The following is a 13,204-nucleotide window of genomic DNA, read 5'->3' as shown; positions in this document are numbered from 1 at the left end:
GGAAGGAGGGAAGAGAAAGGGAAACATGCGTAACAACATCTTGTGATGTGCGGTTGAGTCATGCGCGCTTGGGCCATTTAGTGGGGAATTTCGAAGCATGTGATAGTCGATATCGATCTGCTTGTGCTTGATGAATTGACCAGATATGAAACGAGTTTTTCACCAAGAACAAGACATTTCATTGCGACCCACAACCCTCTGAAACCACCGACATCAATTCACCAACAACCATGACCCCTCCCACACCCCACCCCTCAGCTCTCCAATCCCTCCTCAAAACCCACACGCCCGCCACCCCTGGCCCCCCGGACATCCATCCCTACAAAAACCTCACCCTCCAAATCGCCCACAACCTCCGGCACCAACACGCCTGGACCCGCATCCGCATCCACTGGCCCTCCCCCTCGCCATCCCCGTCACCCAACACCACTTCACCTCCTCGACCACTAATATCCGGCCTCCCGCCGCGACGCCTCTACACGCATCCAGATGAACAGATCGAACTCCTGCAATCGCATAGGAAAGCTGGCTTATCGGGCATCCCGGAGATGAAGGCGGAGCGAGAGTGGGTTCTGCCCTGTTCGGTGCGGGAGAAGTGGACGTTGGGGCGGTTTGGGGAGGTGTTTGATTCGGTGGGGAAGGTGCCGGGGTTTGGGGAGGGGAGTGTGGTTGAGGGTTTGGGTGATGGGGGTGAGAGTGAGGAAGCAGAGGGGGAAGAAGTTGAGGGTGAAGGGAATAGCTGGCGAACGGAGCAGCCAAAACGAATCCTAATGGCGATTCTGGACGACGATAGCACGGTCGTCTACTACATCGTGCACGACGGGCTGGTGAAACCACGGCAGAACTGATCTTGGATCTCCGATCGATTGAAAAAGGTCAAATCGCTGTTTTTCATTCATCCCTCCAAATGTGGTATCAACAACATGTACAAAAAGACAGCTACATCTCGCCCATCCCACCCCCACTTCCCCCACCAGCAGCCTGCTCCTCCCCTACCCCACTACTCCCGCCCAACCCCTCCTGCCCCACCGTCTCAACATCCAACTCCGGCCTCGGCGTCAACCCCGTCCCCTGCACCCCGAAATCTAACCCCCCTCCAAACCCAGACCAGTCAAACCCCCCATTAAACCACCCGCTATCCTCCCCAATGGCCGGCGGATCCATGTTGAAAGGCATGAACCACGCGCTCGACGGGTCGCCCCACATATTCCCGCTCCCGTTCCCGTTCCCATTAGACATGCTGTGGAAGTCAAACGGGTCGAGGGACGGGTCGAGCATGGGATTTGGATTGTTGTTGGCGGCGAGGGTGTTGAAGCCCGGGTGCGTGGCGGACGAGGGCGGGTTGATGCCGGCGTAGGAGTTGAGGACCATTTGGCGGTCGAGCTGGGACATCATTTGCTGCTGGGGCGGGGTAAGGAGGAGCGGGTTGTGGGGCGGTTGGAAGCCCGGTGGGAAGGCCGTGGAGTGTTGTTGTTGTTGCTGGGAGAGGGCGGAGAGGTCGGGTTGTTGGTGGTAGGCTTGCTGGGACATGAGTTCGTCTACGGATGGTCGGCGGTCTTGAGGGAGGTCTTCGGACTGTTGCTGGGGTTGTTGCTGGGAGTGCTGGGTATTGGCGGTGTTCGATTGCTTGCTTTGGGTCTTCGAGTGCCGTCTCTTGGCCATCTTGCGGTGTTGCGGTTGCTTCTCTTGATTGACAGCTGCGCGACTGGGTGGGCTGAGTTTCGAGAAAAACTCTTCTACGCTCTGTAGATCGCTCTTCTGGCCGAGCACAGCATCAGCGCCAGGTTCCTTCTTGATCTCAGCGCTCGGCTCTTCATAGTCTGTCCCGCTGACGCCGTGCGGATATCGATCAAACCAGTCGCCGTATTGGAAGATTGCCTGATCGCCCTCTTTGCTTTTACTTCCTGATCGCGCTGCATCCGCGTGTCGCCGATACAGGTCACGAAGGTTCTCAGTGACGAAGTGGAACATGCCCCAGTACTTTTTCAGCTTCGTCAAGTATTTCACGTTCCAAGCCAGATTCTGCTTGCTCGATGCTTCCAGGCTGGGATTCTTCGAGAAAGCGCCGTAGATGTGTACAGTGCTGGAGAAGAACGCAGAGTAGCCTGCAAACGGCGCCACGACATGATGGTCCATCCCTTCATTCACAAGATTCGAGATCTGGTTCGCAGCCTCATGCGCCGCCCTCGAAGCTTCCGAAATAAAGCTTTCAGGCATGTCCTTGGGAAACGTCGGTCGAGATCCAGGAATTGGCAAAGCGAAGCGGTTCATGAAGAGGAGGACCTGGTTGTATACAATGTGCAAGAAGATGAACTGGTTCGCCGCTTTCTCACTGGCATGGTTCTGCAAGTTCTCCGCGTTGTACTGCATCCCGTCTGGCAAAGCTTCTTTCCACGCTTTCACTGCGCGTTTGATGTCGTGGAAGGTTGACTCCTCTGCCCACATTGGATGCCCGTCTCTGTCTTTGCCGCCGAGATTCAGGTAAGCGACGAGCTTGCCCCAGATGCTCACCAGTCGGATCAGGTAGGCTGTTACTCCCATGTTCTCTTGAGCGTTGGACATTTGACCTGAACCGGGCTCCACCGGGTTCGGAACGTTGCCATCCAGATCCTCTGTCGGTCCAGTAATGTCCATCTGGAAGTAGGAGTCTTTGATGGGAAGCTGAGCACGAATGTACTGTTCGCCAACAAACAGCGGTCGGTCTGTGCCGCTCGAGTTGAATCGATCCATCAAGAAGCACGACCACATCGTCCGCCGCCGGATCTCTCGATCGGTGAATGTAAGCTCGTTCTTCTCGTCAGACTCCTGCGATCGCGGATCGTGGTCGAGGTCCTTGTGCAGTTGCAGTGCGTACGCCATACGCTGCGCCATGCCACCAAACATCCAACTTCTGCCGCCCTGACATGTGCCGAACTCGTGTAGTCCAAGGATGAGATAGACGATCAGAATTGTGATGTTCGGCGTGTCATACCGTCGCAGCGCAATATCTCGCGCAGCGCTCGCCCATACCTCACCTCGCAGAAATGCAGGCTCCGTGCGCACTTCCGGATGATTCGAAAAGCGAGCAGATATAGCGCAGACCGCGAGTGTCAAGACTGGCGGCACCGTTCCATGCGCCAACTTCCGCATGAAACTCGGTTTGTGTAACAAGGGATAGCTCTGGCAGTAGACAGCATCGAAGAAGACCTCCGCCAGATGCTCTTGTATTGCCTTGGGCGGCAGTTTATCCGCACCCTCTTGCAGCAGATTGTGCTCTTCTGACGCCTGCTTCTTCAACGGCTCTTTCTCGCCTTCCTCAACAATCCCATCTTTCGCCTCGACTACAGGAGCTTTCGCATTGGCCCACTCGTCCAGCTCATCACCAAATGCGGCTTCTGCGGCACGCTTCTTGGATCCTCCAGCTGATCTTGGAGGCGGTGGTGGGAGAGGTGGTTTGACGACCGCTCTGCCGGTGCTGCTGACTATGCCTTGCTCTTCCTTCGGTACGATTTTGATGACTCGCTCTTCCATCCTCTTCAGTCGCTTGTCCAACATAGCCATATAGTCTGTTCGAGGCGCGGCTTTTCGTGTCGTGACCTTGTAGACGCAGGGTATCCGCGATCTCAAGCAGTGCTTGCAGGCAGGCTTCTCGCCAGAACATCGAATCTTCTTCCGCCTGCATGCTATGCAAGCGAGAGGTAAACGTTTCCGCTCTTTGCCAGCCTTCGTCTTCAGCTCGCTCCAGGCAGGTGGTGGGTTGTTCGAATTGTCGCCGTTCTTGTTGTTTTCGTCTTTGTCCGCATTCTGCGAGTCTACCGTGTCGTTGCTGTTGTTAGCTCGAGAGTTATCTCCAATGCTCCCATGCCCTCGCTGGCCTCCAGGACTGGTGGTATCCGAGCCACCGAAGCTGTAGTGTCTGTCTTGCGCCGGGAACGGACCATTACTGTTGATGCTGAGTCGGTGTTGATGACCAAGTACAGGTGACGTCCCGTCTTGGAAGCTCGACATTGAGCCTCGATGCTGGTGATGACCGTTCTGCGTCCCTGGTGGGCCAACGAGGGAAGGATCGTAAGCAGCACCAAAAGCCCCTATGCCGCCTGGCGCATTCACAGGCGGTGGTCGACTTGTCGGCATATCACTGCCCTGCATCATGGTGTCGATGCTCATGCTCTGAGGCGTTCCAAAGCCGAAGTCGCTGCCAGACTGACTGCTCGCGTCGAAGCCAACACCTGGAGGCGCCGCGCTCATGTTGAGCATGTGAGAGCTGGGCGAGCTCTGCTGGTAGTCTGTATCCATCTGTCCGTCGACACCGCCGTCAGGAAAGCATGGGTACAAGCTTGCGCATCACTCGCCGGACTGAGGGTGTCGTCGAGGGCCGGCCGGGCTGTTTACATGTCCTGCTATTTTAGTTGCCGTGGCACAGTTCCGAAACCACGTTCAATACAAAGACGTGCGTGGCGATGTTTAGAAATGTGTAGCGATCTGCAGCGACGAGAACGCCCAATACCACAGGGCAGGTCGTCCAGTCGGAGCGTTTAGGGTATTGCGGAGTGATGTGCGGTCGTCCCTCGAAACGTGAGCGTAGTCGGAAGGGCAGCCGAGAGGCGTCTTGCTGGTGTTGGTTCAGAAGGCGGCCATTGACGCAATCGCAGCTCTGTCTTTGGCTCGTACCCTTGGCGTCGGTTAAATGATTTGGTGAGAATCTGAGAATGTACAAGGATGCAGGACAGATGGAAGCAGATTTGGTGGTCCTTCACAAACCCACCCAGCCTCGGCCTCTGTGATGTGGTCAGCAACGGTCACAAGTGTGGAATTTGCTTGATATTCTAGCGTCAACGAACAAGACTCCACCCCACACACGCAAGACAGACTTCCGTCGAGATCGGAGGTGGAGCTCGTCTGTAGGGCGAATCTGTTCTTGCAATGAGGCATTTACCCGCAGGTCCAGTGCAGTCCACCAGCCTGGCGAGCCTGGCCCGCAATGACTCCGCAGCTGAGAGGACCGCAGAGAAGCACTTGCTTCTGGAACTGCTGTCACTGAGTCGTGGTCAGATCGAATGAGACAAGATCTTCGCTCACCCCAGTCGGTGCCAGTGAGAATCGGGATATGTCGGAGCGAGCAAAGACACCATGTCGCAGGGCGAGGCCTCTCCGCAATCTCCACAGTGGCTTGCGGCTGCATGGCGGGTGGTTGTGTTGGTGTCGATCAGACAGGCCTGCAGCTGCACGGCTTCCACGTGAAGATCGCAATAGGAAGAGCGCTTGTTGAGCCTTCTTTTGTCTGCAGGTAGGGTTGCGGTATAGGCCAGCCGGTGTGCGTGAGCTCGAAGCGGAAGGGAATGGTGATGGTCGTGGTGCATGAGGTGAGGTTGAATTTAAGGGGGAGCGCCTTACTCGACGTACAGCTCGTCGCTGCAAGTTTACTCGGGTTTGGCAACGTCCTGTTCGCGCTTGACGTGTTAGTCAAGCATAAGCAGAGAGTCTCAGAACTATACTGTTCTTCTCAACCTTCAGCAGGGCTGACATACAGCCTGCCGCTAACCAAGGTAGGTGGATTGCTACCCTCGATACCAACCTTCTCGAATGGCAGCAAAGTTCCGCTCGATGGAAATGGCACACCGATCTCGTGGCTGGACATCTCGAAAGATGCATGACATGAGGGTGGCAGCCATCCGGCCTATCGACTTTCACCGGAGGCGGCAACACTGCTCGACTTGGTCTACTTGAGGACCGCCATGATGGCCACCCGAACAACACGATACATGGGCCGTCAGAGGTCTGAACATCGAAGGCGCCGTCATGACAGTCACGGACGGACATGAAAGGCTCGCCAAGTCTCTTGAGACACCAGAGTAAAGCCTTTGCTTCGGACCAGCTCAAAGGGGCGGCGTCAAGGTTTTCGTCGTAAAGATCTAATCGATTCTAACAACCACCTTGCCGAAGTGACCACCAGAATACAAATACTCCAAACCTTCCCTCGCCTGCTCAAACCCAACCACCCGATCTACCACCGGCCGGATCCCGCTCTCCGCATAAAACTTCACCATCTCCTCGAACCGCTCCTTAGGTCCATTGAGCAGGCCTTTGAGCGTCACGTTCCGCTTCAGCGCCAGCACATTCGTGTTGACCCTGTCCCCGGGGTCATCCTCTTTACCTGAGAGATATCCGATGCAGTTGATAAGACCGCCGAAGGCAACACAGTCGAACGACTTGCGAAGGGTGCGTGCGCCGCCGTTCTCGAAGATGATGTCAGCACCTTTGCCATCCGTGGCATCGAGGACCGCGCGCTCCCAGTCCTGGTTGGAGCGGTAATTGATCGTTGCATCGGCGCCGAAGTCCTTTTGTGCGCGGACAAGCTTCGCATCGGAAGACGATGTGACGATGGTCTTCAGGCCGGCTGCATGCGCTATTTGAAGACCGGCGATCGCTACGCCGCCAGTGCCTTGGATGAGCACAGTCTCCTTTCCGCCCATATCCCTGGCTGGCTGACCCAGCAATCGAAACCCATTGACCGCCATCCAAGCAGTTACGCAGGCGATGGGGAGACAGCTCGCCTCCTCGTCAGTCAGGTAGTCCGGCACAGCGACAAGAGACGAGGCAGGGAAGCAGCGGTATTGCGTCAGGACTCCTGGAAGCGGTAGTCCGAGGCCGGACGACATGTCCTGCTCCTGGATCTGGCCACTGAGGTGCGTTTGGTTGAAGATGGCGGAGATACGTTGGCCGGCCCTCCAGGTGTTGGCGGAGTCGGGCGTGATGATTGTGCCGCACATGTCAGAGCAGGGGACGAGAGATTGGGATTGGGCAACGGAGGCGTGGTGGCCGTAGAGTCCCATTATCACTAAATTTTGCGTTAGACGTAGGTGTCTCCGGGGGCTCAAAGGGATGCTTACCTTCAGTATCTCTGTAGTTCAGCGATACTGCATTGATCTTGACGAGAACCTCACCCTCCTTCGGCTGAGGCACGTCTGCCTCGACCTGCTGTAGATTTGCGAGGCCGTCTTGGGCGGTTACCCATTGCTTCATCTTCCCTGATGCCATGACAGTTCTAAGAAATTCGCGGGTCGAGAAGATAGATCAAGTCCTTCGAGAACGATAGTAGAGAACCTCAATCCACACGACTAGCACACTTACGAACTTGAGATATCAACGACATCCTCCCGGCGATTACTGCATCTGATTAGCGGTCCTCTGCCCGAGGACAAGAGAATGAAGTCTAACTTGATCCACTTTCGGCCAAACGTCGCCTGCGGTTCGGCGGACGCCGGCATGATGCTAGGGAGCGGTAGCGGACCCAAATAGATGACTACAAGACGAGGCAATTGAGGTCATCCCATCCGTTGTTGCTTGTTAGGCTGGCGACGACGTAGCCATTCGTCTGCTGGTGGGACAGGTGAGGTCGTCCGGGTCGAGATGAAAACGCGCTAGCGCCACGGCTGATCCCGCTGTATAAACACCTCGAATCTTCAGACTTCCCTTGAAAAGACATTGAAACAGCGACAAAACGCTCCCAGAATCGCTTGGGCAGGTTGAATCCCTCTACCGTAACGATGCTTACGAATACCTCCGCGTTAGGGCTCTCCACCAGGCCAATATTCCCTAGCCGCCATGTGGCTGAGCCTGCAGCTACTATGCACTGGCGGCGGCGGAGCTGCGCGCTTGAACTGCAAGGCTATGAGATGGCAGAATGAAATGAAGCAGTGTAAGTATGCCCATGTCGCGCTCGACGGTATCGCCGTAACATGGGCCCTCTCTCTATCTCCGCGTCCGTGGCTGGACTCATCACTCTCACAGATGTGACAATCAGCAGGACATGCAAGTATATTCGGAGTGCTCGAGGCGCGGACAAAGACGCGAAGCGGCTATTGAAAGAGGTCCATACACTCTTGTCGATCCTTCGCGGCCTTGACAGCCTAGGTGCTCAGATTGACAATGCCCAGCTCAGTACACATATCTCGGCCGAGCAGATACAGCATTGCGCTCAGACGCTGGAAAGGATCAAGTCCAAGCTCCACGTCTCCGACCCAGCAGTTGCAGGATCCAAATACCAAAAGTTCAAACGGACATTAGAATGGCCCTTCACATCATCCGAGACGAACGAGATACTGGACGATCTTGGTCGGTACAAGGTGACTTTCGACCTGACGATCTCGATGGACGTGCTGGAGCTATTGCTTCTTAAGTCTTCAGTACACGATGAGACTTCTGCAAGGGTCAAGCAGATCGCGAGTAGCACTCTCGCACTCGAGCGAATCCAGCTGTCGAAAGAACGGAGGAAGGTGCTGCAGTTCTTCACAGCACCGAGTCTCGCTTCTACCCATCTTCGAAATATGAAGATGCGACATCCAGGGACTGGCGAATGGTTCATCCGCAGTCCTGAGTTCGAGGAATGGCTTAATGGACAGAATCACCGCCTCTGGCTGTATGGGATTCCTGGCTCGGGAAAGTCTGCCATGGTAGCATCTGCGATTGACGAAACGATCAAGCGAGCGACGCCTTCTTGTGGTGTGAGGACGGTGTGTTCATCAGCCCAAAGAACCATTCGAAGGTCGTACATTGGCTGCTGGTCGGGCAGCATATGGAGCGACGTTGCTTGCTCGATATTCCAAGGACAGCCGGTGGGACTTGACCGCGAAGAACCACAGAGCATACAGCAGGCGTTTGTTCTCGAGGGGCTGCAGTGAGAGTATGGGGCTTTGCAAAGTCGAAGTCGAAATTGAGGTTGACTTAAAGCTTCGAGATCCCCGTTCGACCGCATTCTTCTTCACACCTTCTACCTTAGACGACGGCAGAACTTGGCCATTATCCTGTCTTCGTCGACGCCTGACTTCTGGAGTCGCTCGGATCTTTCCCACCTTGCTGTGACCAAGCCCGCCGCTGCCCTCCGCTGGAAGTACCCACGCCGAGGACAATGAAGGCTCCTCTCCACCCTCTTTCCCCGCAACCTGGAGGCGTCCGAGGCTCGCTCTGACTTTTGTGTTTGGCGCATGGTGCGTTCGGTTCTGCTCCGCCTTGTATGGCCAATGGCAAGCATGTAACCATATCGTCTACCGCTGCAAGACACAGAGCTCCAGGTTAGCTCCAAACGATACAGCTCCTCTTTCACACAGTATAGGTCAAATCGTATATCTGGCGGGTACCGTAGTCGCTTGCCGCGACCTCAGCAGTGGTAGACGTTAAGCATATATGTAAGACCGTGCTCTCCTTTACTCTGCCTGAACTACTCTCTTGCTATCTTCAAACCCAATCCTTGACTGGGAGAACATCATCTTGCAATACATAATGTCGAACGGAAATTACGGAAGGCCTGGCAGCCGGGAATGGGATGGGCAACGGCGTAAAGCTACAACACATCGAGAGCGAGGAGCAGCTGCAGAATGCCCTGAGCAAGAGTATGACGCTATCACCGGAACCGTACGAGAAGATCTACCTGAACCCGAAGAGGCCCGTTTCTGGAGACCTTCGCCAGACCTTTGCCATCCCAACACCGCTGGGCATCCTGCGCTTCACAGTCGCGCTCCTTCCACTTTCGATTGAGTTGATGGGCTGGCGCGGGTCAGGAGGAACCTTCGGAACTCCTACGACAACGTGCAGTGAGTCGCCCCTCTGCTACTATCTCGAACTCGCAAACTAAAACGATGCAGGCATCTTCTTCGGTGGCCTTCTAATGACGCTTGCGGGCATTGGAGAGTTCATCCTTGGCAATACGCTTTCGTTCGTGATTTTCCTCTCCTACGGAGCGCACTATTTCACATTTGCTGGAACTCACTCGAAGAACCCGGCAATGCGTTCTCTCCAGGCCCAACATTCGCCGCCGAATTCGGCTTCTACCCTCTGACTCTGGCCCTACTCTCCTTCCTCTTCATGATCTGCTCTTTACGCACCAACGCCATCTTCGTCGTCCTTTTCATCTGCGCTACTGCCGGTTTCGCGCTTGCTGCAGGAGGCCTGTTCTACACGGCCACAGGAGCGACGGCGACAGGGACGAACCTGACGATTGCGTGCGGAGCGGCGTTCTTTGCGGCGGATATGTTAGGCTGGTACCTTTTGTTCGCTATCATGATTGCAGTTATTGAGCTGTCAGTGCCTGATCTGCCATTATTCGATCTGAGCTCTGTGATCAAGGCGAGGCCACGGACGAAGCAAGAGTGATGGGGGCCGTGATGCGCAACAGGGGAAGTATGGCCGGCGGACAAAGAAGCTAGTCTGGCAATAGATCGATGAACGTGCTCTTGGACTACTGGTATACGCACGCAGCAATTTCGCGTCGCTCTCCAACGCGAGAATTGCGATGGCAGTCACCTCACCACTTCAGCTCACCTAGAAAGACTCTTCTGAAGGAGGCTTAATGTCGGCTGCGTTGTTGCCTGGTTTCCGCGGCAAGCCCTGGTGATGATCAAAAGGTTAGCAGTGCTTGAAGACTGAGGAAGTGAAGACCGACAGGTTCGCAGACTCTCTCCCACATCTCCATCTGGTCGAACATCCACTTTACGTTAGGTCGAGAGTACTCCGGCTTGTGTTTGAAGACAACTTCGTCCAACGTCAGTTCCATTACTTGCCCAGTAAGGCTGTTATCCTGCACCACTCGATCGATGGCTCTGAGTGCTGTGGACATTGGCGTAGTCTCTGCGGGAACGTGAAACTCTCTAACCATATGTTTCGGCATTAGATTCGTCTCGATCAAGGTAGGACAGAGGCAGTTGACACTGATGTTGTCCTTGGCATAAACCGGCGCCAGCGCTCTCACGAGTCCAACCAGTCCGTGCTTGCTAGCACAGTAGAGTGGCATGGCATAGTTAGGATATATGCCGACGACAGACGAAGAAGCGATGATCTTGCCGCCGGGCTTCTGGTTCTTCTCCGTAAAAATGTGCCTGGCGATATGCATGCCTTGCAAAACAGCGTTCATATTGACGTCCATGCTGCAGAGATTGAGCGGCTTCGGCAATCCAGTCTCGTCGTCTAGGCCGAACATATCCTTGTACATGGAGTCGCTATCTCCTATGCCGGCATTGGCAAAGAAGAGGTCCAGTCGGTTACCGCCCCATTCGAAGGTCTGCTTGAAAGCTCGAGCCTGCTGATTGTAGTCCGTGATATCGACGTGAAGGCCCAAGCACCTTGAGGAGCCCAGAGTCTCGGTCTCTAGCTTGACCCGCTGTTCGTCGATGTCCAAGATGGCAACGCGGTAGCCATGCAGATTGATCAAGTGTTCGGCTACCGCGAGCCCGACTGTGCAGCCGGATGTCAGTCGGCGATGCTGGGCGTTACTACGAATTGCTTACTGCCAGATCCTCCCCCTGTTATCAAAGCCACTGGTGAGTCCATAGCGAGTACCTCTAGAGTCGTTCAGGTGTGAAGGAGTCTTGTCCAATGTCAAGAGGAATGAGAAGGTGTGGGGGCCAAAACCACATCCCGGCTTCGAGAGTTCACCACTGTCTTGAACAGGGTCAGACGCGGTTTCCACTTTGTCTCCTGCCGCTTGCTTCTCTCGATATCACACCAAAGTACGGCACAGTCGTAAAAGTAGATTTTTCCATGAGAAGCGGCCGATATCTCCTTACAATACACGCTCGCTCAGACTTTACCGCAAATGGCTTGGTACAGTTGCAGGAAGGCATACAAATACACGATTACGAGCCGTTCTTCCTTTTATCTCCTGAATTTATCGATTCACTTTTAGTGTGTCTGTGCCAGCCTGCCCTTTGGCCCTCTCAACCACAACTTATCTGATAAAGACCGTAGGGCAACATGTCCGACAACGACAGTCAAGCCCAAGCAGAATGGCAACGCAAGCTCCAGCTATATCCCTCGCTGAAGAAGTTCGAGGAGCAGGGAGATGACTTTGTCGAAGTACTATGAATCAGCCCCGGCCCTAGAGACCCGTCTGACAAACTTCCTAGTCCCACGACGGCCGCGAGGAGAGACTCCTGGCCTTCATCAAAGCCCACCCGAGCTTCTCGAGCATGCAGGGAAACCCGTCCCTCATCCTTAAAGCGATGGACGAGTACGCGTATCAGCAAGACTTCCTCATCAACATTGGAGAGGGCAAGGGGAGGATCCTGAGTGATCTGATTGCCAAGCAGAAGCCAAAAGTCCTTGTTGAGCTGGGCGGTTACGTCGGATATTCTGCTATCCACTTCGCGGGCCAGATGCTCAAAGCAGCGAACAATCCTTCGGAGGTCCATCTCTGGAGTCTGGAGTTCGATGCCAACTTCGCTGCTATTGCTTCTGAGCTGATCGCTCTCGCCGGCTTGAAGGATATCGTGACGGTCGTCGTAGGGTCGGCTGATGAGACCTTGCGTAAGCTGAAGTCCGAGAGGAAGCTCTCGAGCATCGACTTCTTCTTCTTGGACCACGTGGAAGACCTGTATGAGCAGGACTTCAAAGTAGCAATGGACGAACTGAAGCTCCTCGGTCCAGGAGCGGTTGTCGTGGCCGATAACGTCGTGCGACCCGGCGCTCCAAAGTACAGAGAGCATGTCAGAAGCCGCTCGGACGTAAAGAGCGAGGGTGTGAAAGGACTCATCATGCCTGGCGAGCTTGAAGTAGGTCCTGTCATCTCCAGTGGTCGTTCAACGCTGATGTTCGCAGGACGAGCTCGAAGTCACGTATGTCTTGTAAAAGCGCAAGGGTTTTACAGGATCGCTCCGCTGAGAGAGGAGCCCCGATGTGACCAGAACCGAGACCGTATAGCAAAGACTGAATCTGTGGGTATGGCTTAGCAAACGGGTCTCGCGAGGCCTTGTAACACTTCCTTACCTTTATCCCAGCCGCCATCAACTCCCAAACACGTCACATACCCTATACTCTCCCAAACCCACTCCCCGTCCCCCTCCGTCGCTTTCATACCTCAGCCACCAAAAGCAACGCCGCAAAACCCCCAAGAATGCCAAAAGCCACCGCCGCCTGCGCGGACGTAGGCCTGGGTGTCGCGGCTATCGAGACAGCCTTCCAGCTTTCCGGTGCTAGGGCTCGAAACTCAGTTCCACCCTGGGTGTTAACGCCGTCGAGGCCGTGGCATCCGCTGTCGCTGCAGCAGGCCCATAGAGCTTGAGTGGGGAGGTATTGAATGTGCGTGTCTTTGAATTGCGCTGTGAACCTATGGTTAGTCCATCTGCTGCGAGTGCTCATTGTAAGAATGGCTAAGGTGAGTGATGAGACTCACAGCAGTCCCTCCGACAAACCCTATCCGAGAACGCTGCGTCGGTACATCCACCCACGTAGTATT

General features: G+C 55.0%; 7 protein-coding genes across 7 annotated transcripts; 4 read left to right on the top strand and 3 right to left on the bottom strand.

The window, feature by feature from the left end:
* Nucleotides 1-230: 230 nt before the first annotated feature.
* LTR77_002549 (uncharacterized protein) lies at nucleotides 231-848 on the top strand (the record flags this gene model as incomplete). Its single annotated transcript, XM_064799808.1, has 1 exon — nucleotides 231-848. One exon carries the CDS (start codon nucleotides 231-233, stop codon nucleotides 846-848), a length of 618 nt encoding a protein of 205 aa, XP_064662563.1.
* A 91-nt stretch (nucleotides 849-939) lies between these two features.
* Nucleotides 940-4,227, bottom strand: LTR77_002548 (uncharacterized protein; the record flags this gene model as incomplete). Its single annotated transcript, XM_064799807.1, has 1 exon — nucleotides 940-4,227. The coding sequence occupies one exon, from the start codon at nucleotides 4,225-4,227 to the stop codon at nucleotides 940-942; it is 3,288 nt and encodes a 1,095-aa protein (XP_064662562.1).
* A 1,664-nt stretch (nucleotides 4,228-5,891) lies between these two features.
* Nucleotides 5,892-7,017, bottom strand: LTR77_002547 (uncharacterized protein; the record flags this gene model as incomplete). The annotated part of the gene is made up of 2 exons (XM_064799806.1): nucleotides 5,892-6,817; nucleotides 6,870-7,017. The coding sequence occupies 2 exons, from the start codon at nucleotides 7,015-7,017 to the stop codon at nucleotides 5,892-5,894; spliced, it is 1,074 nt and encodes a 357-aa protein (XP_064662561.1).
* Nucleotides 7,018-7,584: 567 nt separating this feature from the next.
* Nucleotides 7,585-8,660, top strand: LTR77_002546 (uncharacterized protein; the record flags this gene model as incomplete). The annotated part of the gene is made up of 2 exons (XM_064799805.1): nucleotides 7,585-7,678; nucleotides 7,771-8,660. The coding sequence occupies 2 exons, from the start codon at nucleotides 7,585-7,587 to the stop codon at nucleotides 8,658-8,660; spliced, it is 984 nt and encodes a 327-aa protein (XP_064662560.1).
* Nucleotides 8,661-9,301: 641 nt separating this feature from the next.
* On the top strand, nucleotides 9,302-10,128 carry LTR77_002545 (uncharacterized protein; the record flags this gene model as incomplete). The annotated part of the gene is made up of 2 exons (XM_064799804.1): nucleotides 9,302-9,569; nucleotides 9,752-10,128. 2 exons carry the CDS (start codon nucleotides 9,302-9,304, stop codon nucleotides 10,126-10,128), a joined length of 645 nt encoding a protein of 214 aa, XP_064662559.1.
* A 244-nt stretch (nucleotides 10,129-10,372) lies between these two features.
* Nucleotides 10,373-11,301, bottom strand: LTR77_002544 (uncharacterized protein; the record flags this gene model as incomplete). Its single annotated transcript, XM_064799803.1, has 2 exons — nucleotides 10,373-11,205; nucleotides 11,259-11,301. The coding sequence occupies 2 exons, from the start codon at nucleotides 11,299-11,301 to the stop codon at nucleotides 10,373-10,375; spliced, it is 876 nt and encodes a 291-aa protein (XP_064662558.1).
* Nucleotides 11,302-11,724: 423 nt separating this feature from the next.
* Nucleotides 11,725-12,698, top strand: LTR77_002543 (uncharacterized protein; the record flags this gene model as incomplete). Its single annotated transcript, XM_064799802.1, has 2 exons — nucleotides 11,725-11,826; nucleotides 11,877-12,698. 2 exons carry the CDS (start codon nucleotides 11,725-11,727, stop codon nucleotides 12,696-12,698), a joined length of 924 nt encoding a protein of 307 aa, XP_064662557.1.
* Nucleotides 12,699-13,204: the final 506 nt, after the last annotated feature.

This window comes from Saxophila tyrrhenica, assembly GCF_035928015.1.
Source record: "Saxophila tyrrhenica strain CCFEE 5935 chromosome Unknown scaffold_3, whole genome shotgun sequence".
Classification (NCBI taxonomy): Eukaryota; Fungi; Ascomycota; class Dothideomycetes; order Mycosphaerellales; family Extremaceae; genus Saxophila; species Saxophila tyrrhenica.
The sequence above is the reverse complement of the archived record's forward strand: the minus strand, read 5'-3'. Positions and strand labels throughout refer to the sequence as shown.